The following is a 15068-nucleotide window of genomic DNA, read 5'->3' on the forward strand; positions in this document are numbered from 1 at the left end:
TCAAAATACTTGTTATTTTTTCTCTGCCTCGTAGTTATAAATAAGAAAAAAAATATTTATATACGTAGGAATACTTTAGATGAAGGAGGATGAGATGGACAGGAGACGTAGCACGCATGGGGAGATAAAAATATTCACGAAATTTTAGTCAAAATCCTGATGGAAAGAGAGAGAACTTCAGAAACATTAGCATAGATGATTGCAATGCAAACTTAGAGATATAAGATGTCAAGATGTGGAATTGATTAAACTGGCTCAGGTAACGAAGCTCGGGGTTTATGGCCGGAAATTTATTGACTTTCCGAGTGAGTAGCAGTTTATAAAGAAGTCACAAGCTCCATAAAATGAATCATAACGAGTAGATAGAAAACTGACATTTTTTGAACACAATGATAAAAAATAAACGACACCATGTATTTGAATGTAACACATATATACCTTAAAGAACATAACCGAGTCTGATTACAAAGACATTTATTCACAAAGACTTGGTAGATAAAAAATATATTTAATTTTTTATCGGTGGTTTTAAATAAAAGTCATCTTTTTTAAGAACCCGGTATCATCAACATAAAGCGAAGTTAATGTGTTTATTTTGTAATGTCAATGATTACGAATTATAGCCGAAGGTTAGGTTATTTCTAACCATCCAGTAGAACACATATTTTTGACTCTTTCAATTCCAGAATTCTTTATTAAACAGCATAAAATACGCGTCTCATATTTTATATATCACCCGTTTTTATTGCCTGCATTCAGTTTATACCGAAGAACAGATTTCTTCCTTTTGTGTAAGTTTCTAACCTCCTATTCAGAGCCTTAACTTATTATTTATTTCAGAATCTGACCATTTTTTATATCAGCCAGTTGAAGGTCTAGGTCTTCAGTGGGGTACAGAGATTTCAAAGCAGAAACCAAAGCCCCTTTCTAGGACTGAACTTTAAAAACACTTGTATCTTTTCTCTATGATCTAGGTTATCTAACTAGGTTTCATCTGAGACACCTAGGTAACATACGCAGGTGCTTATAGAGATCACAAAATTAAGTTACTTATGGTAATACATAACTTAACATAATATCCACGAAGCATTATATGAGACAAACTTTGATCCTTAAATGTAATTCATTCCAAACCCGCTACGTTTTCTTTGCGGTACGGGCTGAATGTTTTAACGTTATTTAGATGAGCTACGGCTTAAACGGGTTACGGACTAATGGCTAGTATATCGCCATTTCTCGTTACACGTGTCTTTGTAAAGAAAAATTGTTTCATTCCGCAAGGACTGGACCGAATCCTCTATGGATCGTTACGAACGCGGGCGAATTTCAGGAAAAATAAAAACAGAGCGAGGAAATGATACAAGAAATGTCTTCAATAAATTGATAGATGTTCTGACTCACAGATCCATCAGCGTTTGAGGTCGCCACAGTGTACACAGACCGTCATTTTTGGGATGCAGGTTTCAGAAGACAGGATCCAGAGACCGCAAACTCAGACTGACTTCCGATACACATTTTAATTAAGCGACATTCAGCGTTGTTGACTGTAATACGGCTGACCACTTACATAATTAGGTCACTTCCAGGTTAAGCAACACTGACAGTGGTCAACCATGACTTGATTTCATTGAAACTTATAGTGTGTTATGTAACCCCGTTTGTCACTCATTACATGAGGCCCTCAAGATAGTCTCCGAAACGTCGACAGCCCTAGATTATTATTATTATTATTATTATTATTATTTAGTGTTCTGTCTGAGGACAGGTCCATATGAACAGGATCCTTCCATCCTTTTCTCGGACTGGGACCTGTTCATATACGTTCTTGGCAGATGATCCAGAAGTGGTTTGCCATTGCCTTCTTCTGTGTGTGAATGGAGTAATTGTTGGGATGCCACGGAGGAAAACTCCGTGTTGCCTAGACCACGGCCTTGCCCGACACAAGTTATAAATTCGAACCCGAGACCCCAGGATTACAAGGCCAGCGTTCTAATCGCTAGACCACCTCATCTTATTATTATTTAGTGTTCTGTCTGACGACAGGTCCATATGAACAGGATCCTTCCATCCTTTTCTCGGACTGGGACCTGTTCATATACGTTCTTGGCAGATGATCCAGAAGTGGTTTGCCATTGCCTTCTTCTGTGTGTGAATGGGATGCCACGGAGGAAAACTCCGTGTTGCCTAGACCACGGCCTTGCCCAACACAAGTTATAAATTCGGGCACCGCCGGGAATCGAACCCGAGACCCCCAGGATTACATATTTATTATACCACAATATAATTCCGTTCTATCTGAGAGGACATACAAAAATTAAATTAATAATCGCGGTGTTACATTGATCTGGCCTTGTAAGAAATTAATATATTTATAATAAGTAACAAGTACAAAACAATGAAGTGAGGAGACACCGAATATTTGAGCAGTCGTTTGCAACCGTTCTGCATCCTCGGCTACTACATCGTCGTAAAAGAAGAAGAAGAACAAGTTCATTCTTTTGCCTTTCAAGTGGAACAAATTGGACTTCATATTGCCTCTGGGACGTACATAGAGTAGGGGGGGGGGGGGCATCGTAAACAAAAGGGTAGTCGTTATTACAGGCGATAGGGAGGACTCCCCGACAAAAGATAAGATAATAAGGACGCGGGTGAGAGAGAGAGAGAGAGGGGGGGGGGTTGCGACACCCCGCCTGCAGTTTCCAAATTACTTCATACCTTATACGGATAATAACTGGTGGGGTTGCCTTGGCGAGGTGTGTTCAGTCGGCTGCAGAAGTACAAGGAGAATGTAGAAAACCAAATAACGATCAGAGACGTTCTTGAGAAGCTGACGGCCGCTAAGCTAGTCAAGATGGTTCATTACTGTGTCCACGAGATATCACCACTAGTTTCTTTTTCGAGTCAGACGATTCTAATATATTCTTAAATAATATTATATTTCTTTAAGATATATTTAATTAATAGCCTTCCATTTATCCCCAGGTCATAACTTTATATCTTTCACCTACGACAGTGAACGAGGTTCTAAATATAAAACTTAAAATCGTATCCGTACTTAGCAGACCATCTCATACTTGATTATCCAAGTTGCCGTCTTCCAATAGATATCCCCTACAAAATTTCCTACGCTTTTATTATCTTACATAAATAACTCATCTTAAGGTCCCTGACGTCATGTGTTAGGTTGTCAGGGGGGCCAACACTAAAAGAAAGTTGAATACCACTGGTATAAACAAAGATGGAAGGTAGGATTTGGGGTTCTCACGGTTGTGAGTCTGAAGATTTCTGTCTTCTGGGTTGTAGTGCCGTGTAGCCTGGTAGAAGTTTACAAACGTTTTGGAGGTCCCTGCCGTATCCATCATCAGGGAGATAACTCGTAGCAACAACCTCTGAAACGTCGGTATACTTCTACCAGACTGGAAGGCGCTACAACCCGGATGAGGGACGTCTCAAGACGGAAGATGCTGATTGGATTTATCTAGCTCTGGATAGGAACCAGTGGCGGTTTATTGTAAACGCTGTAATGAATCTTAGGGTCCCATAAAAGGTAAAAGGTTGTCTGTGTTAGCCTCCTGGTTTAGTAACAGTATGATTAGACCTGAAGATGGAAGTACCGTACGCATTCGAAACGCTGGTGGGTCTATCAACCTACAAGGCGTTATAAGAAAGAGGACCAACATCGACGTTTTCACAGCAGTGAAGACCTCAAACTTACAAAGTAAATTCAACTATAGGTCGTTTGCCTAACAGAAGATTAAGAATCTACAAAACGATTTGGATACGGCATACGTTTTTTTAAAAAAGTCTGAATAAAATAATAAATAATATCCCGCCCTACATCCCACAGCACAGTTCTGTAACCTGACAAATTTCCCACCTACTTAACCTTAATGTATAATTAGTTGCTTCAGTATCCGCTAGAGGTATCTTCACGCATCAGGTGATAACCATTTAACAGTAATCACTGATTACTGTTCACTTGAATGAGAACGTGTAGGTCTGAAGCATCAATTACAAGCTATAAATAACGAATTTAATAGTTTTGAAACGTGGTAAACTGTTTTAAGTTTTCCCAAGCCATCAAAGGTAAGCCAGAAACACATTAATATGCATAGTACCAGTGGACAAACATTACAGACGCAGAAACTGGGAGTCAGCTACAAAATACTGCCGATCGGAAATAATATTTCAGAACTTTCAGACGTTAATTCTGAATTCCAACACGAGAGGGGCTCCAAGCGCAAAGGGTTAAAATAAAAAAAACAAAGGATTTAACAGATTTAATATGAAATAATTGAGTATATCAAATCTAAAACTTCTTGACGATGGTGAAGAGTCAATTGAATAAAAAATTTCTTGGATATTATCCATCGTCTAGTAAATATAAAACGTAAAAAACGACGTTTCGGAGATGGGACTCTATCTCCGTCTTCAGGTTCCTACACAGTTGGGCCCACTAGATGGAGCTAATCCCTATCTCCGGACCTACCATCGTCTAGTAAATATAAAACGTAAAACGACGTTTCGGAGATGGGACTCTATCTCCGTCTTCAGGTTCCTACTCAGTTGGGCCCACTAGATAGAGCTAATCCCTATCTCCTGACAAAGTGGGCCCAACTGTGTAGGAACCTGAAGACGGAGATAGAGTCCCATCTCCGAAACGTCGTTTTACGTTTTATATTTACTAGACGATGGATAATATCCAAGAAAATTTTTATTCAATTGAAATAATTGAGGTTATCTTCTGCGTTGTAACGCTCTGAGGAAGTGCAGGCAGATACCAATGTTTCGGAGGAAAATACTGCCTCCATCTACAGGCCTCAACTGATGTTGTTAGGGAGTGAATCAACCTCACTTTAGCCTTGAAGATGGTGGTAGTATGTTGCACCGAAACGTTGGTATCTACCTACCTACAAGTCAACACAGCGTTACAGCCTAGAATAAGGACATTAACAGGTTTTAATCTGTGTGCTTCTTAGAAGAATAAATTTATTGTTATTTTAATTGTAAGGTTGCAAGGAATTGTGCACTGTTTAGAGAGAGAAAATAAAATTAAGAGCATATTAATAATTTTATTCTGTCTGTCCTTGTTTTTAAATATCCTTTCTTCTCTCAGTTTAAATTCCTGGATGTGTCTCGATCCCGATATACATTTCAGCCATATTTAGAAAAAAAAAATATCTGCACAGTTCGTAACATTACGAGTAAATTTGCGTCACGTTAATACTATGGTTACAGCACAGACAGGAAATGAATATCGTTCAGAAGTTTCTAACGTCATCCATGTTTATCATACATTTTCCACTACTCTCATGACGTCAATATATTATCGGATTAAGAATCAACACAAGGAAAAATGTAGCTACAAACCTGTCATAAGTGACCAATTATAAGTAAGTGAAATGAATAAGATACGCATAATTTATTGTTAAGGTTAGTTTTTGTGAAATATCTCTATGTTCCTTGTACTTAGGATTCTAATGCAATGTTTATATAACCATTTTATGGAATAACACTCAGTTGCAAAATTATAACGCAATTTGGCGTAAAAAGAGGAGAAAATAGTAATTGCAAACACGTGGTTTTATCATTTCCTCCCAAGCAAAAAGTCTATCACGCATTTTTTTTAAATTAATTTATTTTAAGATTGATATTAATTCACCTCCCGAAACATAAATCAGTTAATTTATTCAATTACATTGTGGTGGTAAAATATTTCACCTTGTTATTTGACAGAATGATGTAAGCGTTCATATCAAGGTCATTTTGCCAAAGAATAAAAAGTTAAAAATTAAATTTGGTAAATTGATATTGTAAACCGTGTAATTCATTGGTCAAGTCTTGTGCAAGAATATTCATCGCAAGAAGTGTTATGTCACGTCATCCGCGTGAAATGTTGCTAACTTTGAGAAAAAATAAATTTATGATAACAAACCGGTGAATTTAAAGTTCATAATACGAAGCAGGGTAAAATGTGGAAAAGTCTCAAAATTCTTAAGGAACAAATACGAAGAAAGATACAAATGTGAACTTATCATAAACAGAAACGTAGATGTCACACTGGACGCTAGTAAGGAGATTGTATAATTAAACACGAAAACTAAATAGAGTAGATGATATTTTCTGTTAACTAGAACGTAGAATAATAATAAAAATCATCATATAGAGGTAACTGATAAACACTTAAAAATGTGATAATATTAAAATATTTGCATGCAACGGTTATAAATCAAAAAAGACATTCTCTAATAAATCACGAATAGATTACATTTGCGGAATAAATGCTAAAATTAATTTCAAAATCTTCTTTAATTCCGTCACCTGTCTAAAAACGTAAGTATTAAATTTTTTTTAATATTTTCCGTCAAATCACAATTTTAATAAGATAATAAAATATAAAATATTTAAAATATCATTTCACGTTCCGCATCGAATGATCGATTTATAAATTGGAACGTTCCAATTTATAAATCGATCATTCGATGCGGAACGTGAAATGATATTTTAAATATTTTATATTTTATTATCTTATTAAAATTGTGATTTGACGGAAAAATATTAAAATATTAACCTAATTCACAATATGACGCAAATATACTACCGTAAGTATTAAATATAATAAAACAATTTCATCCGCTGTTTTGGGTGTGAAATTTGATTTTTCTGACGATTAAAGTGGCTAAACATAATATTTAGACCTCACAGGGAGAAAGTATCATGACGATGGAGAAAATTACATGAAGACGAGAATCACAGGTTGATCTATTTATCAAATATTAATTTGATTATCTGATCAAGGAAGATGAGGTTAGCGGCGTATGTAGTTTGAATGACAGAGATGAGAAATAATAATTTTAGTTAAAATATATAAATATTTGAAACTGACCACATTTTAAGAAATTCTTACCCATGCAACATAGAAATCCTGTCTTATAATTTTGGTGAAGAGACAGAATTATACTTTAGCCTTTAATCATGTTTTAATGATAGACAAAACTCTTTAATAAAATATAATAAAATTTATACTATTTGATTTATCACAATCAGATTTTCGCAGTGCATGTTAACAGCATCAGCAGAAATCAGCAGAAGCTGATGTAATATTCCTCAGTCTCTAAAAATAATATTCAGGGACATCTTAAGTAGACCTCGACCACCTGAGACCTGCATACAGTTAAAACCGTAGCTGATACTGAAACAGGTTTTTATCTGCTTGTTTGGTTGGTGATCAATAAACTGTTTACTTGAATTATCTGAAATACATACAAGGACGACCTACATTTTTTTGTGACTGACCGCGTTATTTCATAATTTATAATACCTGATATTATAAATATTAAATAATTGCTTTGCCTTAATTTTCACACAATTCAACATGTCTACAACTCAGCCCGACCTCTAATAAACAACAAATCAATTAATCACTCAAATTTCTATCCATTCCTACAGGATTCTTTTTCGTGAGTATTCTCAGATGCTTTTACATTCTCACTGTTTACTGGTCTGTGTTGTTGAACAGCGTATTTCAAATCAATATGGCCACCGTCGGGTTCAAAACGTGAGTCTGATATCACCACACAGAAGGTATACAACTGTTTATATATTTATTTTGTCTGAAATAATAATACGAAACACATAACATTAACGATTTTAATGTTGTTAAGATTTGTTTAACTTCAACAATAGTTATAACTAATAAAAACTATATTGTACCGCTGTAATACAAATATACACTACAAAACACATCACAGACACCAGGATTCTACAAGGCGATAAAGCCATTTTAGGAAGTTTTAAATATTTTTAAAGTTAACAACATTCAAACCACTAATTTAATATATTATTATTATTTTGTGGTTTTAATTTTATAAGTTTTTTTTCTGTTTTTTTATAGTTTAATATTTTATTTAGTATTATTAATTGAATTATATTACTTAGGTATCGTATTTTGCCCATTCACTTGTGAAATATTATTCAATAAATTAATTGAATTATCATTATTATTATTAATATGGTACATTTATATATATAGTTTGATTTGTTTGTTTGTTGTTGTATTTGTAATGTTTTACTTTTATTATTATTTAAATAAATCAATTACTTATTATATTTTATCTTGTACTCTGGTTTAGTGCTTGGCTGTTAATGGCTGTTGTTAATTGAATTATAATTATTATTTGAGACAAAATTAGAAAATATAAAGTGATACAATTCTGCGCAATTATTTTAAACTTACATATCCAGCCTGATGATGGCCAAAGTGGGTTGAAACCCGCAGTTCAAAAATGAAACCATTGACCGATGTGTGTGCGTAAAGGCGATTGAGAATAACCACCAAGAACAAACATAACACATGACAGAGTCACATCCGGAGTCATATAGGATACTTTTCGTTTGCCTAATAAAAGATAAATAACCCCATCGAAATATTAAAAAGATGCTCAGCAGATTAGCATATTCGTGTCCCTTGTCGGATTATGTAAATATTTCATAGAATTGTTATGCATGATATAAAACTCAGCATTGAAAACTGACTGACATCCAAGCTACGGTTGCTAGGATACGTAGTCAAGGTGATTTTCTATTAACATTTAAAAACACCTGACGTTCATCTGTTGAGTTTCGCAGAGCATGATGGTTACTCTGTCGATGCCTACGCAAGATTAGCATGACGTAAAGAACACGTGATAAAAAAAACTGGGTTGAGGTGGGTGGGATTTCCGGGGTTAAACAGAATAAAATGGCTGATCTTATGTCAGTTACTGCGTGTGTCAGTGGAGGTACATGTGAAGACAAGTCAAATCAATCACTGTTTATCATCGTTAAGGTTGAATTAATTTCGTAACAGAACAAAGGTGGTTGAAAAGTTCCAACAGCCACTGGACACGTATGATTAACAAAATAACACATTTATTTATATTGAACCCTTAAAACGAGATATAAACCGAAAAATATATACTAGACAATAGCTTAAGTTCACAACTTAATTCAAAATGTCTTATAGTTCATTATTCGTTTCTTGTTTAATTTTAAACTTCCTTTATTTTTAAACCAAGTACTAAGACATGAATAGGACAGATTTATAATTTCAACACTAAGGAACTTTAACGCTTTATTGGGCAGTGGTAACTATGTGTACCACCTACTTCAACATTCAGTAACTACACAACTCTACTACATATATATCCCTAATGTATTTCATTTGGTTTTGAGAATTAGCAATACAATTTTCCTTAACATTAATATAAAGACTTTGTAACATCGTTTGGGTGTGTTTATTTTGAGAAAGAATTAATATATTCAAATATTATTTTAAAAAACACGTTAAGTCCTTCACAAATGTTGAGTTGGAACACAAATTCCACGTTCAACTGAATTCCTCTTACACAGCCCTTCAAATATTAATATCAAAACCCGCCCTAATGTAGTCTCCTCCCCCATTTTAACAACAGAATTCACCCTTAATATAAAAATTTACTTACGAATAAAGTAAAAAATCCTTCTTAATATCGATCTTTTCTCCACTTTTAATCGCTGAACCTTCAACACTTCTAAATACCTTACATTATCCTCAACATACATTTTTCACACGGACGAACGGGCAATGCCTGGGAACAATTATTTTGTATTTTAAATTGGTGATAATGACTAGAGGCTCGACATAGTTCTGCCGTTAGTTTTTCACGTAACTATTAAACTACACGTGCTCTGCTTATATCAGACAACATCCTGAATCAAGATAACCTCTAAACGACCTTGCGCCTCAGTCCTTCAATGTTTATCCACAAAAATTATAAGCAATATGACACTTTTTCTTCCCCACTGTTCCTAATACCGGTTTTATTAGACGGAAAGCCGATAGGCAGGAAGTTATTAAACGTTACCACACTTCTTGTACATTTGCGTTTGAGAAGCCAGCGAAACCGATCGGTTATTACCAAGGCCAACTAAATTATTCACATGATTACAAAATCACTTCTTAACATGTTGTTATGTTTCTTATACAAATATATAGATAATATTTTACATATTGGCACAGTTACTTTTAAGTTGCTGTTGATTATGCAAATCCATTAAAAAAAAACTAGATCTTTTTTTTTTAACAAACGAAGAAATAAATAAAATGCATTACTTAAATCGCAACAAAGTATTAGAAATGAGGGCATAAGAATTTGGTCAAAAGTCCGTACAATTCAATTACGAAATTTGAGATTCTACAAGCGAAATTTTACATGTAACAGGTGTTTGAATGGAAACTGTAAAGAACGCCTGACAAACAGTGATGATTTTGATTTGGTAACCACAGTGACTATCTTGCATTTAGTAGACCTAGATATAGGCTAATTGTATTTTTGTTTTTTTATAATTTACCTCGGACGAATTTAAATTTAAGTTATGGAATTAACTAAATTGTTCCAAGAGAAATTTTTAACTTGCGTTAGAAATCAGCGAATTTCCAGACAATCCAAATACCTAAAAGTTAGTCAATTTGAAGTAAGAATAATAAAGGTCGTTGTTATGTAATTTTCTCCATTCTATACCTCCTTAATGTATCTTCATTTCAAAACTTAATTTACTATTTTTTAAATATTTTAGGTGTGGCATTTTATAGACGTATCAAGGTAAAATTATCTCCGCACAAGAATCTCCAAGTGGCTTCTTCGAGACGCACAATGAATATATATATGCCTTCATTATATATGATACGTCCAATCTATAAAGATCGGTTATGACTCTAAAACATTAAATCTTCAACGATGCCTTGAAAACCCAAAGTATATTATATTACTATGGGATGTTCAGGAATAATCTTCTCAGTATCTGACTACATTATGATGTGGGTCGTAGAGGGTTGTAAAGGTGTGTGGGGAGGGGTGGGTCATCGAGTTCAAACGTTTTATAAAGTGAAAATAAGAAAGATTCAGTGGGATGTTGAATTCCGGTAGGTACAGTCAGCGATCTGATAGACTAATACCACGTAATGATGGGGTAATGGCGGTCAGACATGGCGAGGAATAATAATTGCATCGTTTATGCGGACGGGAGCTAAGAAAACTCCCGAAGGAATTATCCGTACAGCCAGAGACAAATAACAGTCGGTCCAGCTAAAGAATTCTCTTGCCGCCTTATCTCCTGCACCGAAATGTAAATATTGAAATATCCAGTGTTATTTTGTAAGGATATAAAACCTTTGTGTTTCACGCAGAGCTCAGATTTTGGACGATGTTTGTGAACATGGCGCTGAGAAGAGAATTTGCACTTAAGATGGATAAATATGACAGAAGACTGGAGAGAAATGCGTAATGCGGAGATTTATAATTTGTAGTCCTCACCAAATTAAACTAAATTTAGGGCTTAAAACAATTGTTAATAAAATAGTGTAGTTGCGTCATATTGTGATTTATTAAATTAAAATTAAATTATTTGGTTATTCCGTCAAATCACAATGTATTTAAAATAAGATAATTAAAATATCATTCTGTGTTCCATATCGAATAATCGATTTTAATTATCTTATTTTAAATACATTGTGATTTGACGGAATAACCAAATAATTTAATTTTAACAATTGTTAAATAAAGTTCTGTGTTCTTAACTGCTGAAGAAATGAGAATATTATTTGAAACAGCGAACATTTCCTTAAACATCGTTAACCATTTAATCTTTGTGATGGTGAAATGTGGTGTTTACTTCGCGGTACGGACTCTCTGTTTAAATATTATGTACGCAACGCGTGTCTCATTATAAACAGCGAACATTTCCTTAAACATCGTTAACCATTTGATCTTTGTGATGGTGAAATGTGGTGTTTTCTTTGCGGTACGGACCGAATCCTTAAATATTACTTAGGATTACATTTTTAATAACAAATCAGCTACTACTTGTTTTGGAAGCACGTACCTTATTGATGTAGAACGAAAAGTGGTGAGGTATTCGGTTAATTTAATGTACAAATGTGTGAACAGCACTGCTTTGAACGTTACACTACGCTACGTAGTTCTGAGATCCGCGGTCTGACCGCAATCAATTTGTTCATCTGCCTGCAGGAGCCGTGATGAATTATTGCCCGTGTATCCCCGGTAACACGCATCGATTATGGCCAATAAATATTTTAAAACAAGTAGATCATTCATGAAACACCCAGAGTGAACTAACTCCATACAGCAGAGTCGTTTGATAAACTAACAGTCGTTCATCTGGTCATAAAATTCCTGGTCTTGTATTGAAACCAAATGTTCATTATCGTGTTCGCAAAAGCCCGCCACTGTACCCTGTTTGAACCAAATGCATGCAATCCTTAAAATAATTTCTTTAAGATTCATTCTAATATTATTATCCATGCCCTGGTCTTTTAAATGACTTCTCCCCTTTAGATTTTCTTACCTAAATTTTGTTTGCATTTTTTTATCTCTGCTATGCGCGCTACATGTCCTGTCCATGTACTCCTCAACGAATTCATAATCGTAATATAAGGTAAAGAATTCAGTTATGAAGCTGCTCACTGTAAAATTGTCATATAAGCCACTGTTGCTTTAACACTGTAGCAACGGGCTGACTGCCCACAGCTCACTAATGGTATTATCTTGACATGTCTTCCGCCCATGTAACGAGGCAAGATGAGTTTTCAAGAGGGAAATTTCATCTTCTGCAAGAAGTTAAGATGGTACTTAAAGAACAAAAATTTTCGATACCAAATTTAATCTTGACAAAGCGACTTGATGTGATGATTCCATTGTTTCTCTCTTTCTTTAGGAAGAAAAATAAGTACAACAACAACATTATACTTAGAAAACCGTATTCAACATAATCACGTCTACTTGCTTACTTATTCTTCAAAAAAATAATTTTAAAAAGTTGTGTCTCTATTTCCATTATATTAAGGAGGGAAATTTCTGCAACTCAAATTCCCCTTTATGGTGTCACGATTAATTTTAATCGTGAATTTTAAATGAAAGTGGAATTCCGTCTCTTTAATTTTCATAAATAAATTATTAATTTTTTTCCTTCCGGTATACAGCAGTTATCATCAGTTAGATACTGACACTGACGATGGAGGCAGAACGTTCTACTAAAATGTCAGTCGGTTTCTATCAGACTACTCTGTTGAACAACGCAGAAGACAGCTACCTCCGTACTCATAGCCTTGAGAACGTGAAATATCGCGTTTGTTTACAGTAAATAAACATGTTCAGATCTAGAGTATTAATATTTTAAAAAAAAAGTAGTTCTTACCTCAAAGAAAACAAAAAAAGCATATCCATGATTACAATCAATTTTTTAACGCTGTTTAAGGAAAAATCTTTGCGTACTCCGAAAAATCATAAGAAACTTATAAATGCAAAGCGAGCAGAGATGTTGAATTTTGATGGCACACCACTGGACTGAAAATGGTTAAAATGACTCTTAATCCTCATAAAAAAGAAAATTAAACAGAGAAATTACAGTTGCCCAAGGCCTAGACCTTGACTAATGAGAACACAGGAACGCGGGGAACAAGTAAGAAATGATCTTGTGGCTTATTCCAGCGATAACTTCCAATGAACCAAACACACGCTTCGTACGTATGAGAGCGAAAAAAGAAGACTGGTCGACCCAGAGCTTCTGTCTGCGTACTGTAATTAATATCTCGAGGCAAGGGCATGTTGAATGCTCAAAGTATAGGTACGTGGATCTGCCATAGGCGGGCCACGGATCCGTCTACCTAACGACAGAGAATATATGAAAATTATGCAATAATAATGATAAACTGGCTTACAGGTTCTAGCAACATCCCTGCTACATAATGCCATATCCACCATCTTGTTCCTCTGATGCGAGAGAGAAGAATGCCAACTAACTTAAGTAATTACTTAAAAACTCATTGGAGCTCAATCCACCAGAAGAAGGTAATAATCACTCGGTTAGTCAAGAATTTCTCCATTATTCACGCAACCCGAAATTTCATTATCGTGCTCACAAGAGCTCGCCACTGGTTCCTATCCTGAGCCATATAAATCTAAACCAGAGATCAATTTTAATATTATACTACACTCTAGGCGAGCCGGGATAGCTCAGTCAGTATAGTGACTAGCTACGGGCTGGACGACCGGGGTTCGATCCCCGACGGGGGCAGAGGATTTTTCCTCTAGCCTCTGCGTCCAGACCGGCTCTGGGGCCCACCCAGCCTCCTATCCAATGGGTACCGGGGTCCTTTCCCGGGGGTAAAGCCGGCCGGGGCGTGATGCTGACCACTCACCCCATCTAGTGCCGAGGTCAAGGAAGAGAGGAGCTATACCTCCTCTCCCCCCAAACGCCTACATGGCGTATAGTGGGACAAACTTTACTTTACTTACTACACTCTAGGCCTATTTCATCTGAGAGGTCTCGTGTCTTCAGGATTTCGAACCAAAATTCTGTTCACATTTCGAATTCCCCCCCATGCGTTCTATATGCCCAGCACATCTCATCTTCCTCGATGTATCTTATTATTTGGCAAATAAAAATTATGAAAACCTCTTCAAATGCAATGGAAAAATAATGTATTTTAGTAACTCTTTTAAACCCTACAGCGTGTCATCACGTCTTTGTGGTCACATAATATCCGTGGTGAGCATTCCTTTCAGATTCTGTGTTTTATTCAACGAAATCTTTTGTCAAATAAGAAAAACCACTCCGACGTCCGTCCCACTGACGTCTCACGCCCTTCAAAATATGCCATTGGGAATGTTAACGTGTTAACACGTGCAGGTTGCTTACCTGTATGGAGGAATAGGTGGTTCTTGAGGTTGGTGTGCTTGCTGAAGCCGCGATTACAGATATGGCATTTGAAAGGCCAAGACCCATTGTGGACGTACATATGAGACTTGAGGTCCCCTGGCGTCGGGAAAGACTTCGAACAGAGTCCGCACTTGTGTGGCTTCTCCTGCAAACAAAGAAATACGCCATCTACATTCCCAGACCATTGTAATTGTTTCATTTTAACTTGGTCCATGCTAAGCACGAGATATGTCGTTTATGAAAATAATACTACTACATCTGGTTTGCGTTCAACCTGCGTGTTTGCGAAGATTAGTGGCAGAAACGAGTTC

At 35.7% G+C, this 15068-nt stretch overlaps 1 protein-coding gene across 2 annotated transcripts in view; it reads right to left on the minus strand.

Moving 5' to 3' along the window:
* Positions 1-15068, minus strand: part of LOC110839780 (uncharacterized) — a 180290-nt gene that overhangs the window by 29583 nt on the left and 135639 nt on the right. For both annotated transcript variants that reach the window (XM_087359245.1, XM_087359244.1), the window contains one exon: positions 14737-14902. In XM_087359245.1, the coding sequence (XP_087215371.1) occupies positions 14737-14902 (166 nt within the window). The remainder of the gene's footprint in view (positions 1-14736; positions 14903-15068) is intronic.

This window comes from Zootermopsis nevadensis, unplaced genomic scaffold (genome assembly GCF_977971745.1).
Source record: "Zootermopsis nevadensis isolate Lab colony 2312 unplaced genomic scaffold, Znev_1.0 Znev_ptg000031l, whole genome shotgun sequence".
Classification (NCBI taxonomy): domain Eukaryota; kingdom Metazoa; phylum Arthropoda; class Insecta; order Blattodea; family Termopsidae; genus Zootermopsis; species Zootermopsis nevadensis.